The sequence below is a fragment of the Odontomachus brunneus genome, unplaced genomic scaffold (assembly GCF_010583005.1).
Source record: "Odontomachus brunneus isolate Ranch 3 - 2012 unplaced genomic scaffold, Obru_v1 Obru_scaffold_004, whole genome shotgun sequence".
Taxonomy (NCBI): domain Eukaryota; kingdom Metazoa; phylum Arthropoda; class Insecta; order Hymenoptera; family Formicidae; genus Odontomachus; species Odontomachus brunneus.
Window position 1 is genome coordinate 4,464,524 of NW_022639454.1, and position 23,990 is coordinate 4,488,513.

Genomic DNA, 23,990 nt, shown 5'->3' on the forward strand with positions numbered 1-23,990 from the left:
TCTCTCTCTCTCTCTCTCTCTCTCTCTCTCTCTCTCTCTCTCTCTGTCTGTCTCTTTCTCTTTCTGGCGATCGGCCGACCGCCAACGAGCGAGTAAAGGAAAGAGAAAGAGATTATAGATAAGTACGCGCCTAAGTGAAAGTACGAAATTACCGAGCTTACTCCACACTCCTAGATTTTCCGCCGGCGGTTACCGGAGGCGCAGCCGCTGAATATGCATTAAACGGGATACGGGCGGCGGATCGAGGACGATACTATTTCTCATAGCGTAATACTGCGCGAGCACCGACTGTACTACTACTACCCGGTCGCTAAACTTCTCAGTTCCGGTGCGGTGAATAAATTTCCAAGGGTCCGCGCGTGGTCCTCTACCTCCTCCTCTCTCTCACTCTTTCTCTTCTCTCTCATTCCTCTCCTGACTATCTCTTACCCTTTTTATTTCGAATTTCGCGGTCCACCCTAGGACGGAGCAATGAGCAGCGAGAGTAGCGAGAGAGACGGCGACGGCATGGATTGGTACTCGAGGACGCAACACGCTGAACCCCAACGAATTGGAATTTCATCCCGCGGCTCGACGCTCTGTTGCTGCACTCCGGCGTGCGACGGATAATTGAAGAGCTCGCGGAGGCACCCCTCTCAACGAGAGGGAGATGTGCATCCTTCCTGTCGAGGGTTGCGCGCGCGTAAAGGACTCCGCCGTATGCGTTCTGGCGTGTCGCGAGGCGAACAAAGCGGGATGCGCGTATATAAAAAACACGGGTCTCTTGAATCCTCAAGGCCGCACGTTACTAATTTGCGAGCTCGTGAAAGGACGTGGAGCGTCTCGCGCCATGAATTAATGGAAAGATGCATTCGGTGCACACCGATGAGCACAAACGGGGAGCACATCAGTGTTGGGCATTAGCCGATTAAAATTGTGATTTACTGAAGTAATTGGCAAATCAGTAAATTAATCAATCGTTATGCACTAGAAAGAGAATACTTGGAAATTTATTTTTGTTGGGTATAAAGTTTATTTTTGACAGAAATAAGCTTCATTTAAACTTTGTTTTTCTCATAAATAAACTTTATATCTCATATATAAATTTCTAAATATTCTTTTTTTAGCGCATTACGATCGATTAATTTTGATGATCAATTTGCTGATTATTTTAGTCAACTACAATATTAATCAATTAATGACCGATGCTGCCGGGACCAAATAAATTAATTAACAGAGATTTGGATAATTTAGCGGTAAAATAATTCAACGGTTGCGTGCAATTCATATTTGAATTAAAAGCATGGCTTTTTCTGAAAAAAAGAGGTGTCGGAACTCACGAAACAATATTACCTTCAAATAACGAGCGAAATGTCCTTAACTTAAAAAAATATTATTCATGAACTCAAAAAATTGTTTGAGAGAATTTTGTCTCCACGAAGATTGATTGTTCCGGGGCGGATTCGCCAGAAAGAAAGTCCTGATTAAAAAAGTCGCCATTCAAAGAGACGAAGAATAACAGAGCGTTCGATTCGCTCGCACGATCAAACGCACGCGCGACCTCATTTCCCCCGCGACAGGCGCACCGCCGACGTGATCTTTCGCGAATGTAACGACGGGGCGTCTGGTCGTTTCCCCCGCAGCCAATGTCCTTTCTTTTACTCGCGATAAATATTTATGACGGGCCCGGAGGGGATGGGCGCAGCGCGGGACGGAAAATGCGCTCGCGCGCGTAGCTATACGACGACGCGGAGCCGTCGGAGGATTTATCGGAGCGGCGACGAGGCACTTAATCGTGATGCGGCTCGTGAAACGGTAAACCCCGCGACTCGCCTTAATTTCACAGGATGAGACGCTTACGCGGAGGGTCGGTCGGCTGGAAGGGACGTCGCGGTACGAGGACGGGGAAGAACGGGAGCCATCCCTCGCGCGGTAGGACTTCGCGTAACGTCACGATGATAAATCGAGCGCGAGGCGACCCACGTCGCCAGAGGGGGAAGCAGCGACGCTGCCACCCCAGCTAGACACAATCTTTTCCTATTAGCCGCGCGCGAGCCTTAAAAACGTTGCCGAAAAACAGCCGGGAAACACATGGAGGTGGGTGAGGGAGAAGAACGGCGAGAGGAGCCGCGCCAGCGCGACCGTATGAATTATTGCGTGACGCCGCCATGTGAGTTTAATCGGACATATTGCGTCGAAAAATGTTTCGCGTCCGCGCGGAGCCGCCGCGGCAAGCTCCATTTCCGGGTGCAGCTGCAGCCCCCACAGTCCTCTCATCCTCCTCCTGCTCCGTCAGGAGATGTTATTAATATTAGTATATTCCCTCTCCCTTTTTCTGCCGTATTTCAACGCGCGACGAATGAATTTCATCAAGTTTGCAAATCATTTCAAGTGGAACTAAGCGCAACGTTATTCCGTCCATATGTACTTTCATAATTAAGCAGCCGCGGAATAAACCGAGTCAGTTGTGCGCTTCTTCTCTACGATTTCCCTACTGATTTCTCTCGCTTTGGTTAAATTTAGCTCCCCCGTATAGTGTGTATGTGTGTTTGTTTGTTTATGTCGTTCGTACAAGTCCAAACCGGATGAATGATAACACGGAAGTTTAATAAAAAAATGCCGCAGTATTTCCACGCCTGAAATACTACACGAGACATCTCCGCGCGATTATACTTTTTACATTCCCTCAATATTAAGAGAATTGATTCGTTGATCTTGACACAAGAGCTAAAAATTGCACATGCCTCGGAACGTCGTCTGAATGGTAAGAAATGATCTCGTTTCTTCGAGAAATTAACAGTATCACAAAGAAAATAAACAGATCGAGTTACAGGGTCTCTCTCTCTCTCTCTCTCTCTCTCTCTGTCTCTCTCTCACTTTTCTTGCCATTCGGACTTGATAATATCACTTCATGGGATATCAACTTACCGGGTGACTAAAGTAAACTAGACACGATAATCGACTGTCGGGAAAGCCGCAGCGAGCATGACGGTAATAACAAGCTATCGGTCCTCCAAGTCGTCGTCCAATTTATTATCGTCGTAATCACGAATACGCTCGGCGCTGTCGCGGGCAACGGCAATTTACAGCTACTATCGTCATTATCGCGATATAGGTAGGGATATATGTGCGCCGCAAGACTATATTCCCACAATCGTCGTTATGTTCATCCCTCGTCCAGCTCTGAGATTCGAAGAGGAGGCAACGAAATTGTAGAAATTCTCTGAGCATTATTGCAATGCTGATTCCCAATATCGGACTGCGATATTCTCTCGTATCATTCCCGGGACGATAAAGTCCACGAGATTTCCTTCCCGTAATAATACCAATATTTGCGGTGGATACAATCTCTCTCTCTCTCTCTCTCTCTTTCTCTCACACACATACACATACACACACTTTCTCTCCCGTTAATGAATGTACGAAAGAAACGGGAAAGTCGATGGGGAAAACAGGTCGCGTGAATCACTGCCGGAAACTTCGTAAAAGAGTAAGGGTGGTGTCTAACTACTGTTATTGATTAGGACAAAAATAATGGGTCGAGATTAAGAATCGCGGATGAAGAATTAGAGACCTTGAGAAAGGCGGATTGAAAAACTAGGGAGAGGTACTCGAGAGAACTCGAAGCTCGAAGATGCGAGAGTCCCGGAAGATTGATAGGACGTTTGGAATCACACGAAGGAGAATAGGCTTTGCGCCGTCTTCACCTTTTTACGTTTCATCGTGATTTCGCGTCCATCAAGAAGGGATTCCAGCTTTCAGTCGGTAAGAAAAGCACTAAGGCAAGATTCCGTAGTTTGAGTAGACGTTACGAAAAAGTAGGATGAGAAGACAGAGATAGATGTCATCTCATAGGCGGATTCATAATCGCACGAGCTCGCTGCGCGATGTAATTATACCCGAATACAATGCTACATCTACAAGATCAGTTCGCTAACTCTGCCGATTTGATTTCAGTAATTCTTAAAAATTAATTTTCGAAATTATTCTCGCGTAAGATAATATCGCATTTTACAGCGACTACAATAGGATTAAACAATATTGTAACAATAATCTGAGGTAAAATATTTTTGACTTATCGAAGAAACTCTATATTAATATTTTAATGTACGAGAAATATTTCTGTTGACAATTCGCACGAATAAGATATAGAAATATGAAAAGTTAAGAAGATACTAGAAGTGAGAAATAGTAATTTTATACTCGGTATCTCCTACTCTTTGTAAGAGAGAGAGAGACGCATTTATATTTATCATTCTAAATCGTGAGAAAAAAATGGTTGACCTAATTAAAATTATAGTTATTTTTGGCCAATCATATTTTTTGGTTGTTCTAATACGAAGATAGTGGTAGTGACATACATATATGATTATTATCACTAACATTATAGTAAAATTTGACAAAAAATAGTTTTCTTAACTATAATTAACAGTAATTATTTCTGTATTTACGATTTCTCTATTACGATTATAGTTACAAATATCAAACATTTTTTTCTCAGTGCATATCTTCCTTTCCTCTTCGATTTAATTATTATCGCGAATATGATGATGATAAGACACGTTTGCGTCCCCTTTTCGCGGGAGACTCGAAAATATGGCCACTTTGTTTCGCAAGGAACTCCATGTATCGTTTACATTCATGTGTAGGAAAAAAACTCTTTTTCTCTTTCTTTCTCTCTTTTGCGCGCGCGTCTCCGTCTTCTTACTACCACCGTGTCTCAACGTGCACGTCGTGGCGGAACCGACAAACGAGAACAAACACGAGATACGGCCAGTGGCGGGATAAAAAGCACGACATAAATACGCGCAAACAACCAGAAGAAGTAGAAGCAAACTCCTAGGATACGCGGGACAAGATAGAGAAACGCTGTCGAGGATGAATGTTACCGACTGTCTGGTCCACGTCCGAGTCGCGGCGCGCGATATTGTAGCGGGCTTGGTCGTGGCGCTTCTTCTTCTTCAGCTTCGTTGTTTTAGCGTGTGACGCACGGACGCTGCGAAGAGAGCGTCCTGAAAACTTCGTCGCGAAACTACACAGGATTCGGAACTATCCGAGAAATGGACGCGGTCCAAACACGGCCGACACCGCGTCGTCGCGCGTATACACATAGGAGGGGTGGTTTCGCGATTGAACGACCAGAGAAGCACTTCAATTTCTTGCCACAGGGGAGGCAGAGTTCGCGACGGTGACGATGCGTTCTCGAGATCAGCCTGCCTGTTCGGTTGTGGACGCAACGCGAACGGCTAGACGATTATTCTCGCTTCGAATCGATCTGTTCTGTACAACGAGGAGGAGTTACTTATTTCTCGATCGCGCGCTACACCATTTACCAAATAAGCACCAAGAAGCATTTCCTTTTCATCTCTCCCCCGAGCCGGTTTCCGCCGTTCGGTGTACATGCATCTATATTTGCGCGCCGGAAAGCCGGCAAAAAGACGAGCGAGCTCCCGGTTTTTCCGCTCAGATTCCCGCCGCTTCATCATCCCTCCGAACTTATTGGAGCCGCGGAAGTTGGTGTGCGTGCGCACGAGAGACGGAGAGAGAAAAGACGGCAAGACGCCGTCTGTTTTCGACCCTCGCGTCGCGACGTAAGTAAGGACGAAATCGACGTCGACGCCCGCGGGATCCGCGCCGACGTCGACGTCGTCGTCGTCCTCGTCCCCATCCCTCTTCGTGCCTCTGCGTAGTCAGCTTTTTCTAATATCGGGTAATATCCGGGAGTACGCGTTACGTACTCCGTAGAATCCGATGGCTTTAACCGTATAATATTGAATTTTCGAATATTGGATTTTCTCTGCGAGACAGCGCTCCCAAAGTCAAGCTAACAGTGTACGTCGTTAAGCGCTCTATATCGATATTTCGACGAAATCCGCAAGTTTTCGAAAATCCGCGTGCGCGCGAATATGATTGCGAAATAAGTTTCAGCGAGAAAAGGGAGATCCGCCGTGCGATGCTGCCCGATAACGAAGGATGCCCGGCTTCCTTTTTCACTCCTCGAACCCCACCTGCGTTAATACTTTTCCCTTTTTTCTTCTTTAACGATTTTCGCGCAATATGGGAAACGGATAGCGCGATAGATTTAATTTTCAAAGTGGTTCTCGCGACGGAGCGAGCCAGCTACTCGCTCGACAAAGTGATAAGCCGCATAAATCATCGAACTTTTCTGCGCGACGGATCGATTTTCTATATCGCGACTCACGATAGAGTTATTCCATGTATCCAGTCGGCGCACACTATGCCACGCGAGAGAAAACGCTTCGTTAGGCGATATCGCCATACGGTGGGACGTACGGCGGGACGAATCGGAAATACGCGATGAGAGAGAGAGAGAGGAGAGTATTCGCGGGCCCGCGTAGTAGAATGGGGTGTGTAACCGCGTTTTTCCCGTGTCACATCCCCCGAACCCATTTTGCGGGGCGAGGATGGGGGAGAGGGTGCATGAGACGAAAAAAGGGAGCTAGACAAAAAAGGAGTGAGAACGCATGTGTGCGTGAAAGAAAAAGGGGGGGAGGAAGAGGGGAGAAAGAGACGAAGGCGATCGCGCGGGTCTTCCCGGGTGTTTGCTCGTCGGTGTGACTCCGGTCGCCGGTCGGCCGAACTTCGACGCGACGAGAGAGCTTTCTTTTCATTCCGTAACGAGGTTAGGAAGCGATGGAACGAAGAGAAATAATTCTACCCTCCGGCGCGCGGCCGACACCGTGGGGGCTGAGGTGCTTCCTTCGTCTAGCCGCGCCACTGTGTACTTTGCTCTTCCGCCGCACGGCACACGGGGCGACGGTTCCAACGCGGCCGGAAAACCCGGAAAAACTGATTGCCCGGGCTTGCGGCGTAATCGTCGTTGCCGCTTGTTATTTATTTCCATTTCGCTCTAACGTACCGTGAAAAGGCTCCTATGAAGTTACGCGCCGCGCCGCATAATATCTTCCCCGACGGTCGCGCTTAAATCAAGCGTTCCGGAAAATTCCGCCGCGGCATTCGCAATTTAACGCTCGGATCCTGGATCTCCGATCGCGACGTCGAAAGCGAGGCTTCCTCGCTCGCTTCACTTTACCCGGACGAATTGTTTGAAGAGAGGCGAACGCGGATGCTGTGATGTACGCGTGATACAATCTCGAAAGTGTATTTGACAATTACTTAAAAGCACGACGCTCCACGCCGCGGCGGAAAGGGGGAAAAGCCTGTTCCTAGCAGGCTAATAAGCAGTTCTTAATGCCCGTCTGTGTAGCATTCAGGAATAAAATGGGTTCTAGTATAAATAAATATAGCCCAGCGCATGATACGCTGAAGATACAAAACGCTTAGGCCACTCACGAGATTAAAATTTAAATCTCATACGGTAAAAACGCCTTCGCCTTCTTTCTGCAACTAGCTAGTTGGACGTCCGTTACTTTGACGTACTCGCGTGTCTTGTGAGATTCCAGTAATTTTCATGAAGCACTCGCGAAATTAACATCATGCAACTAGCCGATTCGTTTGTACTTTCAGCTACTGGGAAAACCTCGGCTTACTTATCTCCTCTACCGACGTATTCTCCGCGCTAAACGCGATTATACGATCCTTACTCTGTGTAGACACTAATTGCGATCGAGCGTGATGCGAAACGACAAACTGCGATATCATATTCGGCGTGAAAACGTGCGGCAAGAGGACACTTGGCAAAAGTTTTAAACCAACTGACGGAAGAACCACTGTTCTTCGATCTGTTGATGGAGACTGAAATCTCTCCCCTTTTCCGGGAGAGGAGAGCGCGCACACATTCCGATCCCGGTATACTCGGTAGAAAAGTAAATTGTCCTACGCGTTCTATATCGGCTCGAACGGGGTAGGTTTATTTATCGTGCCTGACGCGCGCTCCCTCCGCTCGCTTTTATATTCGCGCGAGACAAAGCTCGAACTTGCGCGAAACGACGCGATGCAAACGAAAGCCGGATGGACGACGCGAGAAGAGCGCCCGGAGATCGCAGTTTTTTTTTATGTCTTTCCGAGAGCTCTCACTCTCACTCCTCGAAAATCCCTCGCGCGTTGCGTGTCGACAAATTTCTTTGTATCCGCGTCAGCCTGCGCTTACAGGAATATACGACGTAGGTATCCGCGACGTCAGGGCGAAACGATTTGTTCGAGTCGCGGATGGAAACCCGGGGATTTTTCAAGATTGGCACAAAACAACGTCAATACCGATCGTTTGCGCTGCAAAACATTTCAGAGATTCGCTCGCGCATCGTTAGTTCCTCATCTTTATCGGAAAACTTCGCGCTTCCCTGCACTGAGGAAATCGCGGAATCACGCCAACGTGAAGCTAATAGTATTGCACGCGTGTCGGCCGGCGATATATTTTTCTCTTGTGCATACAATAAAAGTACCAATACCTCTGAATGCTAATAACACCGGTACTTCACTCTTGACAGTCTTATCGTTTTGGTCTTTAAGTGCGTATAAATATTTTCAAACTTTCAACGTAAAATGCATATTCAATATGCGCACATGGAAAAAAAGAATATGGTGTACATAAATATTTAGTTGTGAGCAGCACAATTGAATTACCTTGGTTATTCTTGTATGGTTAACATGGCTCACAAGTAAACTTACCCAGAAGATACATTCCGATTTCTTCCTAATTTGGCACAAATATAAAAATACAAAAAATATTTGTCATATTTTTTCATTTTGACCCACTTTGAGTTTCACGTTTGTAGTTTTTTAATGTTCTCACTCCTATCATCAACAAGTACAACAAAAATGCATAAGATATAAAATTGAATACAAGATATAGTTAAATAATTTTAACAAAATCGGCATAGCTGAGACACGAACCGTTCTAAATTTCTTTAGCCGAGATTTCAACCGAAATATTTCAAATCTGTGCTAAATTAGTTAAAAATGGTTCGAATCTCGGCCAAATCGAGAAATCAGGCAATTTTAATTAAAATTTTAACAAAATCGGCACAGCTGAGACATGAACCATTCTAAATTTTTTTAGCCGAAATTCCAACCGAAATATTTCAAATCTGTGTTAAATTAGTCAAAAATGGTTCGAATCTCGGCTAAACCGAGAGCAATTCGGCAATTTTAATTAAAATGTTAACAAAGTCGGCATAGCTGAGACACGAATCATTCTAAAATTCTTTAGTCGAGATTCCACCGAAATATTTCAAATCTATGCTAAACTAGTAAAAAATGGTTCAAATCTCGACCAAACCAAGAAAATATTTGTATAAATGACTTTTCTTCAACTTTTTACATGTTTCATTTAAACATTTTATTATTTATACAAATAATTTTACACATTTGACTTTATATTTATAATCAGCAAACCAAAAAGGCCTGTATCTTGTATTCAATTTTATTTCTTATGCATTTTTGTTGCACTTGATAATAGGAGTGAGAACATTAAAAAGCTACAAACTGCTCGTGAAATTCAACGTGGGCCAAGATGAAAAATATTACCTAAATATTTTTTGTATTTCTACATTTGTGCGAAATTAGAAAGAAATCGGAGTGTAACTTTTGGGTAGGTATATTTGTCAATTACATCAACTACATCAGTGTAGTTGCGCGTTATCCAGTTGTTGCCACCAGAAATCTGCGGGAGTGGTACCCACAATGAATGCACTGGCTGGAGCAACCAGATATCATCAGCGTAACTCAGCAATAGCACTATGGTTGCAACGACCACATCATTAGTTAGTATTTTATCTGGATTGAATCTGGATGGCACAAACTAATTTATATGTAAACCAGCCATACTGTTTTTTTTTCCATGTGTATGTATATATTTTACTTTAAAAGTTGAAATATTCGTATTTTTTTACAAATCAAAACTACAAAAATGTCCAGAATTAGATTATTAGTGTTCAAGCATTGGGGCTACCTCTGCCTTGAGCTCCGACCGCTCGTGATAAACAAACATTAGACGGGCGAAATTGTTCACGGAGCGAGATCGCATCGTGATATCTTCCTGACAAGATTGTCTCGGGAAGAAGCAGTCGCGTGTGTTTTTCCGGTCGGCTCCACGTGCGCGGCCCAGGCAGACGCTGGTAATGTCTGGCTTGGATCCCGAGCCAATACGGATGCCTCCAGGACTGCAAACGTGATCCGTTGCGACAACGATTGGGAAATAATTGACCAATTTAGGGTTACGTGACCGGGACGACGTATCTCGTCGTCGAGAGAAACGAACAAGTCGCGATGACGACAGAGAGAAAGAGGGAGGGAGCGAGAGAGAGAGAGAGGGGGGGAGGAACTTTGGTAGTCCCATGGCGCCATGGGGACCCTCGACTCCCCTTCTGCCTGCTCTCGACGCGATGATGCCCCGTCGACAATCTGATTACGACTTTTTCTTTCTGCAAATGCGATCGATGCGCCGCGACTCGTTCATCTCGGGAGGAACGACGCGCGGATTTACGGCTACCAATTACGCGAAATGACGGTTGCGAATCGAAATCGTGTCGTGATTGCATCGACAGTTCGTGGAGAAGCGATAACATGCACTGATAATACTCAAAGCTACCTCTTGGATACAAGAGAAAAAAAACGATGTTTAAGCAAGATAAAGAGAGAGAGAGAGAGAAAGAGAGAAAGGAAAGGAAATAGAGAATCGGTATATTTTTCACTTGATTTGTAATTCGAGAATTATTTTTAACATCTCCAAGAACGTGTTTTAATTAAAATTAAGATGCTTTACTTTATATTTTAAACACCCTCAAGGTGCGCGCTAATACTTGATCAATCTAAATTAATTCTCTCACGCGAGGAACTAACGAAAGTTAACTCGTCTACCGTGCACTCTCTTCCATTCTGAGCCATTTGCGCGCTTTATTGATGTTCTCTCGATATAATCGGATCAACGCTTCGTGTCTGAAAGTCGCATGGAGTACGCGATAAAAAGCGTGTGCGTCCTCATACGTTCCAGATTGCGTCTCTCGCGTAATTACTTTGCACCCACATACAACATACGACTCGTCCGCTTTTTTTTGTTCTTTGCAAAGGGCTTATTTCCTGCCACTATCGTGCCGCTCTTTAATCACCGCCGCGTTTTCCGCAAATAAAAACGACGCGCCGCGATTTGTTGCGTCCGGACAAAACGCTTGCGGCGTGCGAGTTTGCGAACGACGGCGCAAAAACGGAAAGCTTTACGAGACACCCGAAAAGGGCATTCATAAAGATGCACGCAAGAACGGCGCATCAAATTACAATGATAACTATAATAGGTTCTGGCTGGGACAGCTGGTATTGAATTCATTTCCATGTAATCTCGCCGCTAAGCGCGCCATTAAATGTGCGCCAAAAATACTTCAAGATTAATTACACTTTTTCAAAACTCACAGTATAGAAATAAAGTTTTGCTTTTGACCGTTTACGATAAAATTATACACTGTTAATGCCAGGGAAGTATTTTATCACCCATGCAACCGAATAAGATCGCCGATATCGAAATATACGCGAGTCACTCCATGAACGAGATGTGTTTTACCTAAGACTGCGGAAGAAAGATATACAATTTCTCTGATTTCTAGGGAGATCAGAGCAAATTTCATCTGCTTTTCCGGGATATTTCCCAACGGATGTCGGTGGCGAATTTCCTGAAGAAGAGCATATTTTTGTTAAACAGGACATATAGAGTCCCCCTCAACACTGCGCGTTACGTGCAAGGAACCTTTTACAAAATTCAAGCTTTCCGAATGAGACATTTCATATTCAACGGACAAACACGGCCGCTCAAACGACTTCATATTTCGCGAGATTCGCAAGAACCCAGTAATGAAAAAATCTCCGCAAAACACGAACACACATACGCACACACATACACACTCCGTGCAGTAAAGAGGTGAATGCACCGAGCGCTATCGATACAGACTACCGCGCAAAAAGAGATTCTGCCTCCGCCGCCATTAGCCGCATATGGATATCGGGAACCAAAGCACGACTTGCCATATTGAAGCGGCGCGTGAGTGCACGCTCGCGCGTGTGCGTACGCATAAACACGCACGCAAGTAGGGACACGCGGGCGCGCGCGAGGCGGAGAGCAACGCTCATTGACTTTTTACGAGCGATTCTGCCCCTATTTATAGCCGAGTACATTCGACGAGAGAGAGTACACGTTGACTCCTTATGTCATTCGCCGTTTGCGGAACTTCCTCGAGACGTGCGCGCGTTTGTGTCAGATACAAAACACCTGAGATTGCGACTGACATTTTACGAAAGCGGCTCGAGAGTGACTCAGAGATTATTCCTAGCGGTTTAACTTCAGGCAGATATTCCGAAAAATTAAAATCGAACTTCAATTAAATAAACAAACATTATACTAAAAGACAAATTCAGAGAAGCGACTTTGCGCGATTTTATGTATGGAAAGCGAAAGATATTTCGCCAGATGTTTCCCGACATTCAGCGGCCTGTTAAACGCCAGTATTCACGCCCGATGTATTTTCGATTTAGGCGAGAGATATAGCTCTCTCTCGCCTTAGATAAAGTAGGGCAAAGATTACTCGTCTCTAGCGGCGACTATCCGTCGCGGCGCTTCTCTCTAGAGTTCCAAGTTTCGGAGGAAGCGGGAAATTTAGTTCGACGACCGCGTCCATGAATAAACATTAGTCTTACTCGGCCACCGATAAAAGTGATCCTCCCCGCCGAGTTTATCGTCGAATTAAGAAACGGAACGGTCTCTATCACGCTTATCGTCCGTAAGAAGATGCGCTTTTTCCCGCGCGTTTAAAAAAGCGCTCCCTCGCGCCTTTATTCCTCGCGACAACGGCCGTCGGTCTCGCTTGAGAAAGCGCGAAACAGCGACGTGTATTTACGCAGAGTGCACGCAACGTACCCGCAGTTGTTCTGCGCGCCTGCATTTTTCGCGAGGCCTAACGTTAATAGTTATAAAGGGCTCATTGTTAATGGGTGGCCTCGTGCAGAACGTTACAATATACTTCTCTCCGCAACGGCGAGGGCTTATCGAGGAGGCAGCGAGTGTATCGCCCAGGATTTAACCGCAGCCGTCCCGAATGTCGAGATAATTCTTTCTAATTAAAGTCTGAGCACTCGCGCAATTACAAACATAGTACGAGTACAGGCGCGATTAAGCCGCGCGCGTTATATGCATATAATGCCGGCATAGAGATAAGTTAATGGACAATTTTGCGGGCCGAACACAAGTGCGACTTCGGTTCAGTCTTTAGTTGTGCTCGCGTAATACTAATCACGCGCGTGAAATGAAGACTGAGAGAATTCGCCGTAAATGTATCTCGAGAGAGTGTACTAATCAACGTCGACAAATGATGCCTCAACGTTTCAACAAAGGGTGCGGCCAAGCGCCTATGGATATCTCGCCTCTTTTTCGGAAAGACTTTAAAGATTGATGATACACTGATTTGAAGTTTATATCAAGTAAATTGAAAACAAAGTCTTGGTATCACTCTTGTAGCAGTTTGGAAGATAAACAATCCAAAAGGTTGCAATCTCAATAGTACGGCTGTTCGTTGAGATTGCAACCTTTTGGGTCGTTCATCTCCCAAACGACTACGAAAATAATATCAAAATTGTATATTCTTAATTTACTCGTCCCAAGCTTCAAACTTGTACGTATCCTTTATTGGAATATTCAAAATTTTACAAAAAGTTCAAAATCCCACGGAGAAGGAGCGAAATTCAGTCGAACTCTTTTCATCTTTTAAAATTGCATTTGCCCGACTGGGCACATTGACAAAAATTGACGCAACTTTACATGTTATGTCCGGAAGTCCATGATCCGTTTCTCAGATCTCTTTAAATAAACGCTCGTTTTAGTGCGTTCAATCTGTTGCGCCGGTATCTGGATACCGTAAATCGCAGATTCACGGTGTATATTCTAAGATCCCTCTCTCCCGCGGGATACTCAAGGAAGTCCCCGTATTTGTCTAACAGGCATCTGGCGGACATAAATACTCTCCTTGACGAGAGATCGGAGGGATTCTCTAAACGAGGGAACAAACGCGGGAACAGGGCTCGTTGCCGGAACAAAACTCGGTGACTTCACGACGCGGAGGCGTGCGCGCGCCGTTTTTGCCGTCATTAATCCCGAAGATATCACGGCGACGATTTCTTTCATCGGACGTCGCCGTCCGGAGATTATGAATATAGCCGTCTCGTGCGTCAGACAGAGGAAAAAGACGGGACGAGTGTTTCTACTCCTCGAAGGGCTTGACGACGGGTCACGCGAAGTCAACATATCGTAGATTGAAATAACGCTCGAGATTTCATGCAGCTATCAACAATAAGTGGACCTTTCAAATCATCGCGTCTCAAGTCGTCTGATTAAACTGTTGGTTGCATAAAAATGTGGAAAGTATCGCGAGAGCTATGAAAATCGATTTGTACACGTCAGATTTCTCCAAAAATTTTCGGACAAAAGTTAAAGTAAAAACGTTCAATAGTTTTCCGCGCGCTCATTAAGACCGGTCCGTATTGCGAGGAACGAACTGTTTTCGTAGCCCATTAAAGACATATGTGTGGAATGATAAGTAAGAGTCGCTGCGCACCGTGACTCCCGAGGGGTGAATATTTTAACGCGTTCCCGGTTCAGCGGGAAAATATTTTTCGTAAAATTCCTAACTTGATTTATACACCGAGCGAGATCGTTCTTTGCGAATTTTTCCACCGGGACTCCTATCTCTCACAAGATTGAACGAAACACACGAAATAGCATTCACCGTAATGTTACTGCCGCGCGATAGTATCGCATATCCGGTCTAAACGATGGCATCGCGCAAATAGTACATCTCGCAAGCAAGTCAGTGAGAGAGAGAGAGAGAGAGAGAGAGAGATAGATAGATAGATAGATAGATAGATAGATAGATAGAGAGAGAGGGGGGAAGGGGGAAGGGGAGAGAGAGAGAGAGAGAGAGAGCGCTGAAATTTCCTGCCAATCAAGTAAAATCCTCTTTCACCCATCCGTCGTTCCTCGAATTCGCGTGCAGCAACGAGCATGTCTTGAAAAGGCAACGCGAGAGGCTTTGATTTACTCTCCGTTCTCTCCCTCTCCCTCCCATTCAAGACGACATTACGGCAACGGCGTTTTCTCCTTAAATGGGCGCCCAACGTCTGAGCGACATTAGACTCTCGGTCAAAGCCAAAGTCACGGCGAGGGTCGCCGTCTTGATGTTTTCCGAGGAGATATCACATCGCGAGAAAGGTCAGGAGAGAGAAGGAACTACGAAATGCAAACGCGACGAGCGACGCGTCTCCTCACAGACGCTCTCCTCGCGTATTTCTCATGGCTCTTTGCACGCTCGCGCTTTGTGCATCTTTAAAGTAACAAGAGCGAAATCTACGACGCGTGGACGCATCATCGTTCCCCTCCCTCCTCTCCTCGCCCCTTCCGCTCCCAGCCCCTCAGGCGTCGCATGACTTGACAGATACGATCGCAGATGAATCGATTAGAAAGATTGCGAGAGTAATAGCTCACGTTGTCGTGTTCATTGTCTGATCAAGGCTACCTTGCGATGCAACGCAAGACGACCGAAGACGTTCTATTGAATTATGCTTCGCTTGATTTTTGCAAACGAGAAACAAGTTTCGCGAAGTTTAGTGCTCGGATGTTGTAATATTTGGCTATTTGGATCAATATTTCTCGCAGCGCGCAAAATAACTACACTGTAAGAACTGATGTGCTAAATTTAACACATTTCATGTGTCCCAAATCATCCACTCTCATTTATGCGTAAATTTAATACAAATATGTTAAAAAGTAACACGCATAATATGGAAAAAATTAATACAAAAATTTAACACTTGAATACCGTTAGGAATCACAGATTGTGTTAAATTGACATAATATGTTAGACATAGATTATGTCAATTTAACATTTTCATTTTATCACAAAACCGTAGATTAATACTTCTCTCAAGTGTTAAAGTAACGTTTTATTTTAATTAACTTAACATTATACATATGTCAATTTAACACAAACTGTGACGGTATTCAAGTGTTAAATTCTTATGTTAATTGTTTACATATCATGCGTGTTACTTTTTACCACATGTGTTAAATTTACACACAAATGAGAGTGGATGATTTGGAACACATAAAATATTAAATTTAACACACCAGTTTTTACAGTGTACAGGTTGATGAGAGACCCGCGAAATTGACAGAGTTATGATTGCCTGTCAAATAACAATTGACCAATGAATGTCAATCTAACTCGGGTATTTCCTTAACTCTCGGCACACCCGTCCATTAGAGCCGGAAGTGCATGAGAAATGATCTGTCGTACCTCGAAATGTGCGGCGTATCGCATCCCGGTGTCCTGCGCTCCGCCGTCCTGGCTGCTCCGTCGTGGACACTGGATACTCACACGTGGCACTGACACTCGCGTGATTCGATCGGAGAAACGCGTGTTAATGACCGCGCGATGCCGACGAGAGCCCGATTAAATATTTCACGAGCCAACGAAATATTTCACTCGACCGACGGGATCGTAATTAACGCGCCGGCACACGTGTGCTCCGCGTCGCTCGCCGGCTCGAGACGCAATAACACGGAAACATACGCTCGAAAAATCCACAACAATCGGCCAAAAGTGCTACGTCATCGTTCGCGACTGAACGTCCGCGAGATCACAACAGTCAACAGTTGACGCTTTCAAAACATTGTGGACCTTCAAGACCGTCATCAGAGCCGTCAGGACAGTACACATTGGAAATTTCGCCCGTAGCAATTATTATCGAACGTGCGATTGTTATTAATTTACGCCGCGTTTCCGATCGATTCGCGTCAAACGCCTGGCCACGGTGACAACCACGAGCTGACGCCAGGACAGCATAGAACTCTGTAGCAACGAGTCTCACAACATCTTCTTCTTCGCCTCTTTTTCTCTTTTTAAATCATACCAAAATTTCTGATAAAAAATATATAATAAAAAGATAATCCTCTCTTCAGCCTCTATAATGTTATATTCCGAGTATGTTTTCCATTGGCGCTCTTCAATTTCAATGGGATTTACAGAGCTAATGCGCAACAAAAATTTTGCGACTCGCGTTGTGTCGAGCAAATTTCACTTGACGAGATCGCGAGACGTCGAGCAAAGTACACATATCGGCATAAATGATAATATTTAATTTATGATATAAATCCGAAATCCAATGCGAAAGAAAAGAATTATATTTAACGCAACGCTTCGCAAATAATGACGTTATTATCCGTATTACCAGAAATAATTCGCGTGCGGAAGCGAAACGCGCTCGAGATTTCACGTGTAAATTCGATATCTTGAATTATTTAAATACTGCACGGATCGGATTATTTCGATATACACCGGCGGGTCGGGTGAAAAAAAAAAAATAAATAAAAATTGAAAAAGAACGCGCGACCGGACACGCGGAACACTTTTTGCATTTATCGCATAGCTATTCGGGCGAAGCCGCGCTCGCTCGCTCGTCGTGCCGCGGAATTCGGCGTGCTTCAAAATTGCATCGCGGTGCATTCCACGCTTCGTCCGATATTTTCCTGTCGGTGGAAGGCCATTGAAGCGACGTATGCATGCGAGGGCGAACGCTGGACAACGCATCATTGGCGAACGGTTTCTCGCGCGCTTTCCACGAGACAATAAGCGCGCGCACGCGCGCGCGGTAACGCGGTTTCGTAATAAAAAGAATCCGGTTACCGTTAGCCACGCGTCGCGGAACGGCATGCTGGAATTCCTATGTTTAACGCGGCGCGACTTCGCGCCGTAATGCTCGCCACGACATCCGCGTCGCCGTAATGGGATACGCAACGCGTGCGTCTGCGGATTGCTCGCCGAGGAGGTGGAGACATGCGTTTCGCGTGATCATCATCGCGCCGCGAGGAACATTGCCACCTCGTCGATTTAAGTGATTCCGACGCGCTGGAACGCGTGTTTCAGTCCGCGTGACGGGAACGTTGAACAAATTGAAGGAACATCAACGGCGATCCGAGACACTTAAGAATCTCAACTCACGTTGCATTCAATTTTCTACACGCGACAAACGATTCTGCGACGAGCGGACCACCGAGTGATCGCATAAACCAAAGTCGAAAGCATGACTGAATCATTCAAGATCTTTCCATGAAAAAAGACAGCACGCTGCGTGAAGCAACGTTCCCTTCGCGGCGAGAGAAAAAAAAAAACGTCGAGGAGATATAGAATGGAGAGAAGAAGAAGAGAGAGAGAGAGAGAGAGAGAGATTGCGGGTCAGTTCAACGCTGAGTTCTACTTTCTCCTTTCTTTGGTTTTCGTGGACGAGAGGTCCACGACCTCGTAACCGCTTCGCGGCTATTACCACAGCGGAAGCTGTAAAAGCTTCCGTTTTCGTTCGATGAGCGTTGCGATCAGAGAGCGGACTGGCTACTCCGAAAATAAATTTATGCTTCACTTCCCGATCTCGGCTTCTTATTTGTGAGTATATCAACGACAAACACGGATGTCCCGCGAGATTTCTTTTTTCTTATTTCCCGTATGTTAATAAGCCTTGCCTGGGAAGCGGCATGCGTTTCATGTGTGTAACAAATCGGCTGCTTTGAGTTTGAGATTTCTGTAAATTTGTGAAGCAATCGAGAGAAAGTATTTTAACGGTACCCTCTTTCGTCTTTTAAACATACTCCAACAGTTGAAGAACACGACGGCGATCTTCAGTCTAGCGCGTGCACGGTTAGTCGTGTCAATTTGTAAGAGCAAACAGTTAAACGCGGATCACGATAGAAAAAAAAAAACAGCGAGCGCCGAGTGAAATCTGCGTAATCGATTCCTCATGCAAATGAGAACCGCTGCGCACCATTACGCGGAGAAGCTGGACTCGCACGGCTGTACGCACTAATCGATTCTCGCGATTGGAATGAGCCGAGAGAAGCGAAGCTTTGCGAGGGATTACTACGATTATCCGAATAATTACCCCCGGAGTTTCGGGGGACCGCCCGGCAAATAAAGCCGGCTCCGATCGTTGGCCGCCCGCCGAATTCGTATTCCATCTGTGCATTCGGTTACACCAGCTGACATCGCGCGTATAATTGACATCGCATACCTTCGCAAGTCGAATGCTCCTCGACAGCTCCGTGAAATATTCAGTTTTCGCGTCTTTTCGCACGGTGAGTTTCATTTGTGACCTCGATTACGTGTAATGTACGATATGTTATCGGCACGTCGACTTTCAGTATGATGCAATTTTATGCGCACGGAGAAAATTTTACAGTGAATATTATTGCGGGATTTTTTTCAAGCGAGGAACAGATTGACATTCCGCAGTAACTGACTATCTCTTCGTTTCAGATATGCTATTTATATCTTAGGAACTGAAATATGCCATTAAAAAATGTGCTGTTTCTAGCGAAATTTACTATGTTCTTCAGCAAGACTGACGGCAATCTATTCCCGCATTAGTAAAATTGACAAGAATTTATACAAAAAATTAAAAAAAAAAAGACAAATTAAGATATTTTTCCCGTGTAGCTATACAGATAAAATACGATTGTAGAGAGCATTTAATCGAGATCAGCTTGCTTTTCACGATAAATTTAAACACTTAGCTCCTTTCATACGCGTTACTCGGTAAGCTCAGTTATCGAGACGAGTCGATAGATCAGTGAACTTACTCCGGGATAGCAAACGGAGGAAAATTAAACGAAATGAGAAATTCGCATACATCGTTCTTTAAATTCGGTCTCTTTAAATTCCAATTTCGCGAAGTCACTGAAATCATTATTTCTATTTTTTTATTGCCTTTTAATATGCCTGTCGTTCAGCGCGAAGGCCCGGTTGGTTTTCAATTTCGTTTAATCCGAGTCGCGTCGCTTCGATTCATAGCGACGGGCGTTAATAAAAGAAGCATATTGGACGATTGTAACGCTCCGATAAACAGCGAATTGTTCGTTCTTTCGTTTACGTTGCTATTAAAATATAGTTTATTGTGCGGAGAATTGTCGCAGTGGAATCGGCTGTTCGCGTTATCTTCCGGAAAATCGCCAATTGCTTGACAGATGGCGGACTCAGCACGTGACGCAATAAAAACGAGACTTCGGAACGTCAACCAAATAATTTCGACCAGTTGAGATTTTTGTGTCGTGAGAGACACATGATTAGCGGAATGTTTGTTTCTAAAAACGTAGTGTTTCGAAAAATAACCCGAAATATATTCCAAGAATATTCGGAAGAAGCGCGAAAAGATTCGCATCGGGGGAATTGAATTCTATTGAATTAGAATTTTGCTCCTGCAGTCTTGCTTTCGTCCGAAAATGTGTGATAAGTTAACAGGATAGGACTGCACTTTGACTCGATATCTCGGGGAAAAATGACGAGCGCGAGTTTCGCTCATGTATTTCGCGCTTCTTCGTGCCCGACGGAGTAACGAGACTTAAAGTTGCCGTAATTACAGCGGCTTTCAGCGCCCTCGTAGCACAGTGAAAGAAACGACGATGAAAAAAATTAACAAGGCAATAATAAGCTGGGACTCACCGAGCGCCTTGCAGCTTCCGTCATGAAGGGAATCCCCAGCAAGCTGAATGATGGCCATGAGAATATCCCCCAGCATCAGACAGGCGACATGATGAGTCTGGCAGCGCCAGTGCAGAACGTGATGAGAGGTTGGTAGCAGCCAACCGGCTGCGAGGGTAGCTGCCAGGAAGACGGCGCTAATGATGAAGCCCACGGGATACAAGGTGAACCTGATGTCCGGCGCTTGCATCACCGGCCTGAAAATTTCGAATGGCCCGCGACATTACTTTCGGTGTATTTTGCGTACAGTTCGCCAGCGTCATCTCATTTTGACGTCTGGCTTTTGGTTCTGAGTGCACTTGGCTCCACTCTCGTGGAGAGACAGAAAAATGTAGACGCGCGCATTGGCAGATACAAATCCTCTTGCCTTACACAATCAATTACCTCCCCTTTTATTTTGAATTTCAGCTATTTGTACGCAGAACCGATTGTCATCGCGATAGCGCGTTGCAGAGCGGATTAACGCATGTATCAAATAACGGAGTATCGTTTAATTTGTGTTGCTATAGTATTATGCTTCATCACGCGTTCGCGTATTAATGGAAAGACCCCTCCCCCTTCCCCCCTTTTCCCAATGAATCCGTAATTCAGACGTATGCAACAATTAGCGACGGACACAGCGAAACCCAAACAACGTATAATAATTTATTCGTCAATTTCGGGCGATAACGATAACAATTAACGGCAAAGTAACAATGATCGTTGTCTGGCGGCGCGTTTGTTTTTGCGACAAGTTAACCGCCGCGTAAATTTGCACACAGACTGTACTCTCCCAGTTTCCCGTAAGTGGTTTTTTCTTTAAACAACGGGCGACAACGACGGCTCACCGTGTATTTAGCATGTAAATCCTGATGCCGTCGACACTTCTCCATCCACGGCGACGGGCGAGAAGAAACGAGAAAAGGTGAAATTAGCGACGCCATTGGTTACTTCGCCGCGCTGTCGCGATTAATTACATTCGGGCAGCTTTATCGACGTCACATCGACGATTGACCGATTGGCTCACCGCCAGCACTGGGCGTCAGCCAAGTGTTCGATCGATTCTTTATGACGGAAGTAATACCGCACTATTCGACGATCGTTACGTCCGCTTTTAATTAAGTCCCCTCCCTTGCTCCCCTCCCCCCCCCCTCGCCAGATCACTCGCCGAAAGATTCAGGCTGAAATAATTTCTCGCCGCGGATCTCCTCGTGTTACCGCTCATTCGGACACCGTCCGATTTACATTCGTCGGGATCACATTTACCGCAAGTGCATATTCATCGCGGTTTCAATTTCGATCCGGTGCCGCAATGACACGCTCCCTACAACGCTTTCCACACACACGCTAATGGTGTATCCGGTGAAAGTCACGGAGAAAGCGTTTCCGAGATTTCCGTGAGTTTGGCTCGCACGTAGAGTTGGCAGAAATTCCCTGGGCTCTCGCGAGGAACCACGCGTGACAAACGCGACACGTTTCAGAGAGTCAGGTGAACTTGAAATAATCTCACGACACGCGACACCGAGCTCCGACGTGTTCGCGATGATTCATTCGGTGTTGCAGAGCGTCGCAGGAAGATACATTAAAGAGATCTTTCTGTTCTGCCGATTCTTTCTTTCTAGAGAGAATGGGATTCCGGGGTAAACGGTATACGCTCCGCGCGACGCAATATGTCGTGTACCAAATAGAAGCGGTCGGATCTCGCTAACAACGATGTCCCGTGTCAGGCCGTCAATCTGTCACGGGTCTCCTTAGCCGGCGGGATGCGCGCGTCTCAGCAAATGAGATCTCCTAACCCTGTCTTATGCGACGTGTGCAGGATACCGTAAATGTGCGATACGCTTGACGTTTAGCGCGTCGGATTATGTCATGTAACTGTAGAGAGACGCATTACTTGGATTTTTCACGACGTCGCGGTACACGCTCCCGGCATACATACACGCGTTCGGAATCGCGTGGAACGCGCGCTGGCTCGAGCGCCGACTTATGAGGACGTTTTCGAGGAACGGCATGACGCGGGATCGGACATACGTGACCTAGAAATGCTCGATGGGAAGTGAAAGTGGGGAAGGGCTCGACTTTTTCTCCACACGTCGTCGAACGACGCAGGAACGGCCGGCGTTTATCCCTCGCGGCGCGCGGCTACCGTCGAACGTGCAATTAAGCCGTGCGATAAATTCAGATCCCGGCAGGCGATAGTTAACGGGGCAAAAAGTCGGATCGTGCTCGAGGCCTTAAAGTGGGTCGACTTGACCGAACCGGCCGGCGCTCAATTTTGTTCTTCATTAGACGGGACGAATGAGCGATGATCGGGCGAACAAGAACGACACAAGATCGTATTTGCATAATTGACGGGTCAATATTAGCGTTGTCAGTGCCCGGTTATCGCGCGGTAATCCGATCAATTATGAAACGCTGCTCGGAAAAGCTCGGAGATATCGGGATTTCACACGGAGGGTAAGATAAGATTACGAGGGCAACGTATTATTTTCTGTGGAGCTATTGTGGAACACAGTTACGCTGCAGTTGGGGTACTTCGTAACCGGTTGTTATCGGTTGAGAAAGGGATGAGTGATCGGACACAGTGTCCGATCATCATGTGCTATCACTACGTATTATCTACTATTTCGAACAAATATTGAAATAGATTCGATCTCAGATAATAAGTGGACTTGTGTAACGGTCCCTACAGCATTCCACAATGTTATCTCGATTTATGAAACTTTACTACCTTGGCTCACGAAACGCGCCATTGCACATCCAGGTCGAAGTGCAGGAGGAAAAATATATTGAGTTGTATAATTAATAACTTTGTATCTTTCAGGTAAAATGTAATGGTTATACTTTTTCCCGCTATGTACTCAACATTATACATCTAAGAGGGAATGAAATATATAAAATATATTAAATCTTTTACTAACCTCTGTGGTGCGTGCTCGGGGCAGGCAAACACTTTGGCCACTTGGTTGAGTTCCTTTATTCTCTCGACGCAAAACTGACCGCTTGGTAGGGAGACTCCTTTTATCTCAAGGCCGCCGTCGGGTTTTAACACGGCATCCTTTGCGTCTCCCAGGATCGTGAAGTTGTCGGATTTGGGACAGGTTGGGAATCCCGCGATAATTTCAATGGCAGAATTAGTATTTGGCAGCAAGGGAGGTGCGTCCGCTGTCTCTTTCAAGTGCACGCACGTATTCCTGCAACAATATATTTTTTTTCCGCGTGTTATTACAAAGCCGCGATGCTGAAACGCGAGTGTGACTCAACAACCGCACTCGACAACAAGCTTTTTCTCTTCGTTTTCTACGAGGAATATTGTTTTGCGCGATTGATCCGAAAAGAAAACGAGATGTTGCACTTAATAGCGAACTTTACTAAAGATGCTGAGAGAGGTTAGCTGTTACTATTCTTAAACAATCTCACGTATCGATAATTCCTCTTTTTCCACTTTTATGTTATCAACCGCGCGCTAAATATGTAGCTGATCAGTGATACCTTATTTCAAGTTGTTCCATAGACGATCATACCTGTTGTAATTGCGAATACTTGCGATCGGCA

The 23,990-nt window shown here is 45.5% G+C and overlaps 1 protein-coding gene across 1 annotated transcript in view; it reads right to left on the reverse strand.

Moving 5' to 3' along the window:
- LOC116846766 (probable G-protein coupled receptor Mth-like 1) overlaps positions 1-23,990 on the reverse strand; it is a 192,015-nt gene that overhangs the window by 165,842 nt on the left and 2,183 nt on the right. The window contains exons 2-3 of the mRNA XM_032821030.1: positions 23,357-23,629; positions 20,418-20,653 (exon numbers count right to left, since the gene is read on the reverse strand). Of these exons, the coding sequence (XP_032676921.1) occupies positions 20,418-20,653; positions 23,357-23,629 (509 nt within the window). The remainder of the gene's footprint in view (positions 1-20,417; positions 20,654-23,356; positions 23,630-23,990) is intronic.